Source organism: Cnephaeus nilssonii, assembly GCF_951640355.1.
Source record: "Cnephaeus nilssonii genome assembly, chromosome: 10".
Taxonomy (NCBI): domain Eukaryota; kingdom Metazoa; phylum Chordata; class Mammalia; order Chiroptera; family Vespertilionidae; genus Cnephaeus; species Cnephaeus nilssonii.
Window position 1 is genome coordinate 29,889,367 of NC_137081.1, and position 12,712 is coordinate 29,902,078.

General features: G+C 41.9%; 1 protein-coding gene across 4 annotated transcripts in view; it reads left to right on the forward strand.

Moving 5' to 3' along the window:
- The window catches only part of LOC307106293 (nuclear body protein SP140-like protein), a 134,547-nt gene that overhangs the window by 26,287 nt on the left and 95,548 nt on the right, over nt 1-12,712 (forward strand). Inside the window, exons 4-5 of one of the 4 annotated variants that reach the window (XM_079782661.1) lie at nt 2,592-2,675; nt 8,887-8,940. The exons of 1 other annotated variant lie outside the window; for it this stretch is intronic. In XM_079782661.1, the coding sequence (XP_079638787.1) occupies nt 2,592-2,675; nt 8,887-8,940 (138 nt within the window). The remainder of the gene's footprint in view (nt 1-2,591; nt 2,676-8,886; nt 8,941-12,712) is intronic. 2 more of the 4 variants (XM_079782664.1, XM_079782665.1) reach the window with 2 other exon arrangements.

Below are 12,712 nucleotides of genomic sequence, written 5' to 3' on the forward strand. Positions count from 1 at the left end.
TCAGGGAGTATCCTTCCTTTGTCCTGGATTCTGGGTGCCCCTGGATCACCTGTATCCTCTGATTTGTCTCTTTGGGAAGCACTCATCTTCCCTGACTCAGTTAAGCCAAAACCTTCTCTTGTCCAGCCACATTTTTAAACTATTGTGTTTTTTCCACTTTATACAAGTAAACCTATCTAGGATCTTTGTTTTCTTCCCAAGGAAATCCCTGTTTTTCCTTTCAGTTACAACAGTTCAGCAAACACATTTCAAAATAAATAGTACATTATTTTTATATACTAGAGGCCCGGTGCACGAAATTCGTGCACTGGGGAGGGTGTCCCTCAGCCCAGCTTGCACCCTTTCTAATATGGGACCCCTCGGGGGATGTCCAATTGCTGGTTTAGGCCCGATCCCTGTGGAATCGGGCCTAAACCTGCAGTTGGACATCCCTCTCACAATCCGGGACCGCTGGCTCCTAACCGCTCACCTACCTGCCTGATTGCCCCCTAACTGCTCCCTTGCTGGCCTGATTGCCCCCTAACTGCTCCTCTGCAGGCCTGATTGCCCCCAAATACCCTCCCCTGCTGGCCTGATCACCCCCAAGGCTTTTATTAGTATAGATATGACCCTGCACAGAAAATTTTACTAACCCTGCTTTACAATAAGGGCTTGACACCAAGGACCAGACACCAAGATTTCCTTTCTTTGAATAGTGGAGGGAATACTTATCTTGTCTTTAAGTTGCCCGGAAATTAAAATGAGATAATGACTTAGAAAAGTATAAAAGCACCATATAAAGACAACTGTCTTTTTAATGAAGTGGCAAAATGAAAAACACTTTCTATTCTCCCCTTCCTTCCTTTACAGCTTTTATTTAAACTTTGAAATTTATAAAAATTTCACTCCAATTTTCATTTCTTTACATCAACATTATTTTGTATTGGTTTCAGGTTTTATATTAGTTACAGAATAGTGGTTAGACAATCATATACTTTACAAAGTGTTCCCCGATATTTCTAGTACCCACCTGGCATCATACCATCGTTACAACACTATTGACTATATTCCCTATTTAAGTGACAATGGGTTTACAGGTTCCTTTCAGTCTTTCTTTTGTGTTGCTTGTCCTTCCTTTTCTTTCTCACTTCTTCCCTCATTTTCTTTATATAGTATCTCAATTGGCCATCAAAGCTCAGTGAAGGCACTGGGACATGCTTCATCCATTTTACAGACCAGGAAACTGAGGCCAATTCCAGTTGGCTGTGGAACTTGACTCAGCACACAGGAATCCTTCAGAGCCATGCTCTTTGCGCTTCCTAAGGGGCAGCGGCCCAGCAAACAGAACAAACCTTCCAGTCAGGCTTCCGAGCCTCTTTCTCAAGCACCTCTTCATTGCGGATGCTCCACATTCTTTCCTCTCCCCCTATTCTTTACTGCCCCCCCTTCTCCGAAGCAGGTGGAAGGCTTCCCACTCACTGCCTAGGCATGCTCTGCTATGGGGCAGGGTGTAGCGAGCTTGCTTTTGGGTCAAGGCAGGAGCAGGAGTCACTGCCTCTGAAGTGTGAAGGCCGCCTGAGCGAGGCCCATTAGCACTGGGAGATTCTCTGAATCACATCAGTCAGTCCAGTACCCTGCAGTGCAGCACCCCTCCACTGAGGTGGCACCACCCCTCAACCCCCGCCTCAGGGGTGAGGGTCCTTGCCCCTCTGCCAGGAGTCCTTCCATGCCCCTTGATCCCTGGCTGGGCCCACCCACGTCTTGGGGGCACTGCAGAACCTCTGTCTCTCTGCAGATGAGGCAGATACCTGCCCTAGGTCTCCGCAAAGCTATGAATCTGTGGCCAGAGGCCTGGTCTGGGTCTCAGCAACCACATGCCTGCAATGTTCCCAGGAACCCTGGGAGCAGCTGGGCGAGTCCCGCCTCACCTCCCCGGGTCCCAATCTCCCCAGGGACCCCTGGGAGAGGCTGGATGGGTCCGGCCACGCCCCCGCAGGTTGCCTATATCCCCAGGGAAACCCGGGAGCGGCTGGATGGGCCGGCTACACCCCCCGGATTGCTGATCTCCCGGCCACGCCCCCCCCCCGGGGTGCCCATCGCCCCAGGGACCCCCGGGAGCAGCTGGATGGGCCCAGCCACGCCCCCCGGGGTGCCCATCGCCCCAGGGACCCCCGGAACTAAGAGGACTGGGCGCCGCCATCTTGATCTTCTCAACGGCTGGATAGGCCACCCGGAGTCCCGCCCCCCAGCCTCCCGCCGGCCCAATCGTGGGCGTAGCGGAGGTGCGGTCAATTTGCATGTTTCTCTATTATAAGGTAGGATGCTATCCTGGACAGCTGAAATTTTTTGCTTGAGTAACAAGCTAACAATGTTGCCACAACTCCTTTATCCTGAGATCTGAGTGGCTCCTTTATGTGTTAGAAGCGTAAGCAACCCCTCTGTTGAGTATTCTCTTTTCTATCCCAGGGATGAAGGGTGAACTTTACCAACAGGATGGGGACCCACTGACCACTGAGTGGAACAGGGGTAGAAATTCCTAAACGTGAAATTTAAGATGATGACACCACTCCAAAGAGATCTCTAATTGTCTTCTTCTTATGCCCTCTCTTCAGTGATACCAAACATAGAACTGTTCCTAAGAAGTGATGGAGAAGAAAATGAGGAGAAGTGTGATATCCAAGAGAGCCTTGAACAAGGTGATTGCAAACAGATAGAAACTGATTCTCCTCTGCTAAGAGGAAAGGAGAATGGGAAGTGGGTCTTAGTTCTGAGTGGAGTTTGGGAATCAGGGAAGACCTGTTGAGGAGCATGTAGAGGGCAGGGAGGGCTGTTAGTATGAGAGTCTGACCAGAGACTGATCCTGGAGGAGGAGCTCTGACAAGATACCATTGACCCAATAACCAGACAGAGGAACAGAATTGAGCCTGCAACCCCAGCATGTAACCTGACTGAGAATTGAACTATTGATCTCCTAGTTCATAGGTTGATACTATACCACTGTTTTATCAATGCAAATGTTTGAGGCATAAGATATGCACTGCAGTTTTTCTGGAATGGAAGCTCCAACTCCCATTTTAAAATGACTCCATCCTATATAATAAAAGGCTAATATGCAAATTGTCCCCTCAAACAGGAGTTCAATCGGGAGTTTGACTACGGGACAGGGCCAGCCAGCCAACCACCCACTGCTCCTCCCCACAACCGGCCTCACCCCCGGTTGGCACACCCCTGATTGGCCACCCCCACCCCAATTGTGGGCAAGGGTGGGGGCAGGGCTGGCCAGACCCTACCCATGCACGAATTTGTGCACCAGGCCTCTAGTCTATATCATAAAAGGCCCGTTTTCATCACACCATAACATGGAACAACCAACTACCAGACTCACCAGGAGGTACACACGGGTGGGCAGGGCTATGAGCACTGCGAGGTGGTGAGCAGGTGGGCAGGGAGCACATGGGTGGATGGGGCTGCGAGCTTGTGCATGTTTTTACTTTTCCTGTCAGATTTGCTGAGATATAATTTATATACAATAGATTTCATCACTTTAAGGGTTTAATTGAATATGTTTTAACACACGTGGATAGTCATGTAAACCAACATGATCATGACATAGAACATTTTTATCATCCACAAATATCCACTTGTGTTGCTCGTTGAACCCCCTGGTCTTGAAACAGTGGATCTGTTTTTATCACTGTATTTTTCTCCCTAGAATTTCATATAAATGAATTGATACAATATATAGTTTATTTATGTCTGTTCTTGTTTTACTAAGCATAATGCTGTTGAGATACACTGATATTGCTCTGTGTATCTGCAATTACTCCATTTCTATTGCTGAGAAGTATCTCTTGTATGAATAAGCAGTCGATTTATCTATTCACCTATTCATGGGCATTGAGCTCATGCCAGTTTGAACAAAAAAAACTATGAGGAGCATGTTCATACAAAAATTTGGGTGAATATATTTTTAATTTTCTTGGATAAATACCTAAAAGAAGTACTACTAAGTCATATTAATTGAACATAAGTACATGTTCGATGCTTTGTGAATCTGTCAAAGTATTTTTCAAAGTGGTTGTACCCTTTTATATTTCCATTAGAAATGTTTGAAAGTTCCATTGCTCTGCATACTCACCAGTAGTTGGTATTGTTAGTTTTTGTTTTTTTAATTGTAGCTATTTTTAGTAGGCATGTAATGGCTTTCCTTATAATTCTAATTTGCATTTACCTAATAATTAATGGTACTGAGCATCTTTTCATTTACTTGCCATTATCCACAGATCCCATTTGGTGAAGTATCTATTGAAATTGTTTACCCTTATTTAAGTGAGCTATCTCTTTTTTTTTTTTTTTAGGTGAAAGAGTTATTTATATGTCCCGGATTCAAATCCTCTGTTTGTTATGTCTTACAGTCTGAAAAAGCTGACCTTTTCATTTTGTTGGCACTATCTTTGGAAGAACAAAATTTTTAATATTTGATGAAGTCTAATTTAACAATTTTTTTCCTTTTACAATCTGTGATTTGTGGTTCTATTTAAGAAATCTTTGCCTAATTTGAGATTCTGTCTTCTTTAAGAAGTTTGGGCTAGTGGTCTCTCACCTGTTGGGTCCCTCACACAGGACCATGGATGCCATGTGCCTCCCAAGCCGACCCTCTCCCATCATCTCTGGGGCAGCAGGCCTAGAGATGCTCTAACAACACTATAGAAGTCATTATTATGTAGCTTGCAATGGAGTGTATTATTTAAGAAAGGATGTTCTAAATTAGTAATGCATTTTCATAAAAGAAAATATCTTTCAGAATGATTTTGAAAGCACCATTATACTTTTATCAAATCACATTTAGTAAAAAAAAAAAAAAAAAAAAAAAAAAAAGTTAGTATTTAAGAATATAAAATATCCAACATGCATCAATCTATATACTTACCAGTTCATCTACCAGGGCAGCTGGTTGAAATAGGAAGAGTGAGAGGAAAAATGGTGATGAGTAATGAATAGAGAAGAGATTAAGAGTGTGTTTGTGTGTGCAGGCTGTGTGGGTGGGAGGAGGAAGAAATGATGTTATAACCCACACTAGAGGCCAAGTGCATGGATTTGTACACTAATGGCAGGGGCGGGGGGGTCCCTCAGCCTGGCCTGCACCCTCTGGCAGTCTCGGACCCCTTGGGGGATGGGGATCGGGCTTAGGCCGGCATTCAGACATCCCTCCCACAGTCCAGGGTTCTCCCAGTCCAGGACCACTCACTCTTTACCACCTGCCTGCAGCGGACCCACCACTGGTGAACCTGTCTCCTGGCTGAGTGGTGATCCCCCTGTGGGAGTGCACTGACCACCAGCAGGCAGCTTCTGCATTGAACGTCTTCCCCCTGGTGGTCAGTGCACGTCATAGCAACGGGTCATTCTGCCATTCTGTCAATTTGCATATTAGGGTTTTATTATATAGGATAATGCAAAATAAACCACTAATAAATGTGTTGAAAAGTCTGACTCAGCTGACCAGCACAGGCAAGGGAAAAGCTATGTCTCATGCCCTTTCCCCAAGAGGAAGCTCCAAGGAACGGTGGATGTGGCACAAAACATGCATCAGGGTCTATGTTAAAATTATGGGAATTAATATTTAAATCATCTTTACATAAAATACTTTGCTTAGAAAAATAGCACTAAATGAAAAATCCAAGCTGCACTGAAAAAATCTGAATCTATTCATATACTAGTGAGGTTGGTGGGAACAGAGTAGGATGAATAGATTAAATAAAAAATGAACAGAGGAGACTCACCATGGAGAAGGGGTACACTGGTCCTGGATGGTTTATTCAGGGATTTATTCCTTATGGGTAGGAATAAATCCCTGCCCTCTGCTCTGCCCTCTATCTCTGGCCACAGGCCCCTGCAGACTTTCTTGCCAGCTCCCTCGTTACTGCTTACTGCTAAGCTCCTAACCTGGGTGACACCAACAAGAGAGTGGAGAGGGGGAGCAAGACAGAAGCATGGTATTTCCCCATCACTGTCTTGAGCAGCAATTCTTGCAATAGCTAGATCTCCCATAACTCTACATCCCACAAAGCAGGCTGGCCAAGGTCCAACTTCTACCTCCCCAGTGACTCGGCACATGAGCTCATCCTTGGTCTCTCCCTCCCATACCTTCCTGTTGACTATTCTTCTATTTGGAATTGTCAGCTCTTCCACCAGCTGCATAACTAATCTCCTTGATTAAATTCCTTCTGCCTCAACAGCGTAGAGAGCTTTGTATTTTCCTGTTAGACCCTGATTGATGCAAGGGGCAAACAAAATATCTATGAATCAAACCTGGTCTAGGTACAGCCCTACCTGAACATGGACTCTCAGAGCACTGCTGTGAAACACAACAGATAAATGTGAATGAAGCAGGTACAACCACTGACAACAATAATGCACTAGAAAGTCGACAAGGAAGTGAACAATGTGCCCAAGGGTCTGAGCAGGAAGTTAAGATTGAGTGCCTGGTTTTGATGAGTGGTGAAGGGGAACTGCAAGGTGGAGGGATTGGTGTGTATAAAGTCACTAGGGCAGAACTTTGATAATGATGGGAATGATTAAATGGAGAAACTGAAAAAAAAAATGACTAGAAGAAGCATTCACAGATCACAGACATTATTAAGAAACAGAATAAAATAAGAGAAAGTAGGAAACATAACAGAGAGTGAATAAACTGAAAAATTAGGTGGAACAAAAAAGCCATGTCTTAGGGAAGGCAGGGAGAACTTGAGACATAAGAAAGGAGGAGCTCACTCTCCTGCCCTACACACAACTGAGAAACCATAAAAAGATGCTGTACCTATAAAATTAGTTATGTAATGAGCACTTGTACAAAGTAATAACCACCCTTTTTATCTTGCCATGCGTTCTTGGAGGTTTAGGCAGAAGTTCTTTCTGAAAGATAAAAAGATCTGTAGGAAGAAGAGTGGTTTTCTCTTTTCTTAGGAGCCTTAGGCCACATTTGAGCAAAAAGAGCATCAGAATAGAGGAAGGCTTTCATGTTTCTTTAAGGGAAAACATCTGTAGTCCCTTGATGTTTCTCAGATGAAGTCTCAAAGGCATTAGTGATCATTTAAAAAATGTTGAGCAAACACTATTAGAGTAGCATCTTTATAACACTGAGCCACAGGCAGTTACATGAAAATATTAAACAACCATGTCGTATCAGTGGGCATTCTATGTAATTATTTTGCTTATACCTACATTTTATCTAGTTTAATTTTTATTTTATCAGAAATGTTTTATCCAAGTATAATAGGAGGTATAAGCAATAGAGCAAATCCCACCTTGTTCAGGAAAGATTTGGTCAAGAGCAATTCTGTTGTCTAATGTAACGCATGCAGGGCAATTTAAACATTTTTCTGGTTTTCTGTCATTGGGGTGGTCATTGCAATTCCTACTCAAGGGGAAAAAGTATTCCATCAAATCTTTATTTGGTCTGATATTCCCAGGCATTCAACATCCTTGACTATATGTGTAACCAGTTTTGTTTTGACCTATGAAGTAGGTTTAAAGATGATTCCCAATATTATCTTTCCAGTAAGAAATTAAGGATAAAAGGAAACATTAACTGTTATTGTGAGTTCTTGGCCTCTTATATTATTTGTGAGGTAAGAAGGAACTAAATAAGGAAAAAAAGGAAATATTGAGGGTGTAGACTATACAGACCTGGCCCAGAATATTGGGTTAGTTGTCCACAATAGATGTCATCTGCTTTACTTTCTAGTAATTTTAAATTTAATTCTTCTGTTGGTTCAACAGTTCATGTAAGTACTGAACTGTTGAAATGAATCTTTTTTTAAATGAATATTTTTGAAGTTGAAGCATCTTTGTAGGAAATATTTTTTTAAATATTTTTATTGATTCTAAAGAGAAATGAAGAGGATAGAGAGATAGAAGCATCAGTGATTAGAGAGAGTCATTGATCGGCTGCCTGCTGCATGCCCCACACTGGAGATCAAGCCCACAACCCAGGCATGTGCCCCAGCCAGGAATCGACCTCCTGGTGTATAGGTCTACTCTTAACCACTGAGCCAAGCTGACTGGGCTGTAGAAAACATTTTTGTAAAATAATCAGAATCAAAGAATAACTGTCTGTACATAACATTTAGAAATACCTGAAAATGACAAGTGTGTCTGCATCATTTGTTCATCATAAAGTTTGCCAAGAGGCCAAGAGGCCAAGAGGCAGGAACTGAAAGTAGCCAAGCATCTGACATAATGGGCAAAGCTAACCAAGGTCTGGGTGTGGAGGTGATTTAATAGTTACCATAGATGATTGGTATGTCAGTGATGGGTGATCAAGAATCAAGAATAGACCCATGTCACAGGTTTATACAGTGATGTCATACAAACTTTTGCACAAACCTCCTCATAAAAACCCTAAGGATATGAGACCTGGTCCTACCTCTGAGTACAAAGGTGTTTAAGAGTATTTTTCAAAATGTTATTGAGAAATAAAGGAAGACCCAGGGCCAATTCTGAAGACCTACTTCTCAATGTAGTAGGTTTGTGGTTACTTTAGAAGAAAGAAACAACCAATCAAACACCTTTATAAACTCAAGATTTCTGCAGTATGAACCATCCTAAAATTTGTAACTTTTTTTAATCCTCACTGGAGGATATTTCTTCCATTGATATTTAGAGAGAGTGAAAGGTAATGAGGAAGTGGGGGAGAGAGAGAGAGAAAAAAGAAACATTGCCATCAACTAGTTGTCTCCCCCACTTGCCCCAACTGGGGTCCGGATGGAACCTGCAACTGAGGTACCTTGACCAGGAATTGAACCAGCGATTCTTTGGTCAGGGGTTGCTGCCTTAACCACAACAAGGGCAAATTTGTAAATTTTATTTAATCATTTCTATTTTCTCACCACCACCTCTTTGTTGTAGGTACTGTGGATTTTGGAAACAACTCCATTTCAGGAAAAGCCAAGAAGAGAAGAAGTAAGAATAAGATTTTATTTGCTTTTGATGTGAGAAATAATTTTATAATGCCAGTATTTCATTAGCTTTATTGTTATTTACAATATTGTGGTAGGTAGAACAATGGCTCCTAAAAGATATCCATGTCTTAATTCTTGAAACCTGTAATCTATTCTCTTACATGGCAAGTGGACTTTGCAGATTTAATTAAACTGGGACTTAAAATGGGGGAGATTATCCTGGATTACCAGGGTGGCCCCAATATACTCCCCTAGTCCTTAAAAAAAATGGAGAATCTTTCTTTGGTGTGGAGAGAGGAAGAAAAAGGGTCAGAGAGACACAATATTGTGGCTCTGAAGATGGAAGAAGGGTCCCAGCTGGTTTAGCCCAATGGATAGAGTGTCAGCCTGCAGATTAAGGGCCCAGTTCAATTCCAGTCAAAAGCACATGCCCAGGTTATTGGCTCGATCACAAGTGGAGGGCATGCAAGAGGCATCCAATCAATGACTCTCTCTCATCATTGATGTTTCTATCTCTCTCACCCTCTCCCTTCCTCTCTGAAATCAATAAAAAGATTTTATTTAAAGATGGAGGAAGGGAATAGGGAATGTGGGTGATCTTAAGAATCTGTAATTCACACAGCATTCACCTCCTTGTGTATGATGTGAGATAGTAATTATAAGAAATTACCTCAACACTTTTTTTTTCATGAATTGAAATGCCCAGAATAGAATTCTACTGTTATAGTTTCTGTTGAAAAAAAAAAAAAGATACATTGAGAAGAAATAGAAAAGACAAAGATTTCAGTAATTCAGTGATATTGAACCTCTGTGTTTAGAATCTAATCAAAATTTGCTCCTAAAACCTCCTAATTCCTTTGGGAATTTGAAAGTACAATGAATTTAAAGATTATTTCCGGTAGAATTAAGACATTTTTAAAGGAGAATGACCTATACATTTATTCATCACCTTTTTTGTTCTTCAACAAAATTTCATAGTTTTCTTTCTATAGATTGTGCATGTTTTTAATTTTCCTGTCAGATTTGCTGAGATATAATTTATATACAATAGATTTCATCACTTTAAAGGTTTAATTGAATGTTTTAACCCGCGTGGATAGTCATTTAAAACACCATGATCATGACATAGAACATTTCCATCATCCACAAATATCCACTTGTGTCCCTCTTTGCACACCCTGATCTTGAAATAGTAGATCTGTTTTTATCACTGTATTTTTCTCCCTGGAATTTCATATACATGAATTTATATAACATATAGTTTATTTATGTCTGTTCTTTTTTCACTAAGCATAATGCTGTTGAGACATATTGATATTACTATGTGTATCAGCAGTTACTCCATTTCTATTGCTGAGAACTATCCCTTGTATGAATGAGAAGTTGAGTTATCTATTCATCTGTTCGTAGGCATTGAGCTATTTCCAGTTTGAAAAAAAAAATCATGAGTAGCATGTTCATACAAATATTTTGGTTGACATATTTTTAATTGTTAAGTTTTCTTGGATAAATACCTAAAAGAAGTACTAGTAAGTCATATTAATTGAACATAAGTGCATGTTCGATACTTTATGAATCTGTCAAAGTATTTTTCAAAGTGGTTATACCCTTTCATATATCCACTAGAGGCCCGGTGTACGAAATTCGTGCATGGATGTGTGTGTCCCTCAGCTCAACCTGCACCCTCTCCAAACTAGGACCCCTCGGGGGATATTTGACTGCTGGGCCTATACAGGCAGTCAGACATCCCTCTCACAATTCTGGACTGCTGGCTCCCAACTGCTCACCTGCCTGCCTGATTGCCCCTAACCACTTTTGCCTGCTAGCATGATCACCCCCTAACCACTCCCCTGCCAGCCTGATCAATGCCTAACTGATCTTGATCATCCCCAACTGCCCTCCCCTGACAGCCCAGTCACCTCCAAATGCCCTCCCCTGCATATTCCCTCTTTATTAGATAGGGTTTTTTCTTTAACATATTGGACAGCCCTAACTGGTTTGGCTCAGTGGATGGAGCAATGGCCTGCAGACTCAAGGGTCCCAGGTTCGATTCCAGTCAAAGCCATGTACCTTGCTTGGGGGCACATACCCAGTGGGGACTGTGCAGAAGGCAGCTGATTGATATTTCTCTCTCATAGATGTTTCTAGCTCTTTATCCCTTTCCTTTCTTCTCTGTAAAACATCAATAAAATATATATAAAAAAAGAAACATTTAAGATTCCTCCACATCTGCCTGGCTGGTGTGACTCAGTGGCTGAGAACCCAGGCTGGGCTGGGAGGGGATCACTGCATGGGTCTGTGCGCTTCTGCCAGCCTGAGATCCCAGGCTGGGGGAGCGGCCTGATCACCGTGTGGGTGCCCATGCCGCTGCTGGCCTGAGACCCCAGACTGGGGGCGTGGACCCAAACCTCCGCTTGGTTCTCGCATTCCCAAGTGGCTGCAGGTGGGGCAGGAAGATCCCCGCATCACCATAGCCGCTTGGCCCTGCACTCATAGGTTCCAAGTGACCAGCGGTCATTCTGGGACCCCTGCTACTCAGGGTGTACTGGCCTACAGGCTAGGAGCAGCCTGGGTCCTGAGGATGTTCTGGGACCCAGGCCAATCAGCCCCTGTGTATGCAAATTACCCGCCATCTTTGTTGGGTTGATTTGCATACTCACTCTGATTGGCTGGTGGGCGTGGTTTGACTGGTGGGTGTGGCTTGGGCGTAGCAAAGGTGCGGTCAGTTTGCATATTACTCTTTTATTAGGTAGGACTAGAAATGTTTGAAAGTTCCAGTTTCTCTGCATACTCACCAGTACTAGGTATTGTTACTTTTATTCTTTTATAATTGCAGCTATTCTTAGCAGGCATATAATGATTTTTCTTGTAATTCTAATCTGCATTTCCCTAATAATTAATGGTACTGAGCATCTTTTTATTTGCCATTATCCACATATCCCACTTGGTGAAGTATCTATTGAAATCTTTTACCCTTATCTAAGTGAGCCATCTAATTTTTTTTTTTTTAGGTGAAAGAGCTGTTTATATGTCCTGGATTCAAATCATTTGTTGGTTATGTCTTATAGTCTGAAAAAGCTGACCTTTTCATTTTCTTGGCACTATCTTTGGAAGAACAAAATTTTTAATGTTTGATGAAGTCTAATTTAACAATTTTTTCCTTTTATAATCTGTGATATGGGGTTCTATTTAAGAAATCTTTACCTAATTTGAGATCCTGTTTTCTTCAAGAAGTTTTATGGTTTACTGTTTACATTCAGCTCTATGATCCAGTTTAAGTTAATTTTTGCATATGATGTTAGGTAAGAACTTTTTTTTTCTGGCATAGGGATATTCTATTGTCCCTGCAGCATTTTTTGAGAAGACTATCCTTTCTACATTGAATTAGTTTGCTTTCACATCCATTTGAAAATGAATTAGCCCTATGACTTTGAGTGTATTTCTAAAATTCTTTTTCTGTTCCATTTACCTATATGTCTACTATTATGTCAGGATCTTGATTACTGTAACTTTAGAATGAGTCCTAAAGTCAGGTAGTAAGGCCTACAATTGTTTTCTCTTTTTCAAAATGCTTTTAGCTCTCTTAGGCCCTGTGCATTTGGAAGTTTCTTCTATCTTTAATTTTAGTCACTTTTTTAAAATTAGTTTCAGAGAGGAAGGGAGAGGGTGAGAGAGATAGAAACATCAATGATGAGAGAGAATCACTGATTGGCTGCCTACTGCACACACCCTACTGAGGATGGAGCCCAAAACCCAGGCACATGCTCTTGACT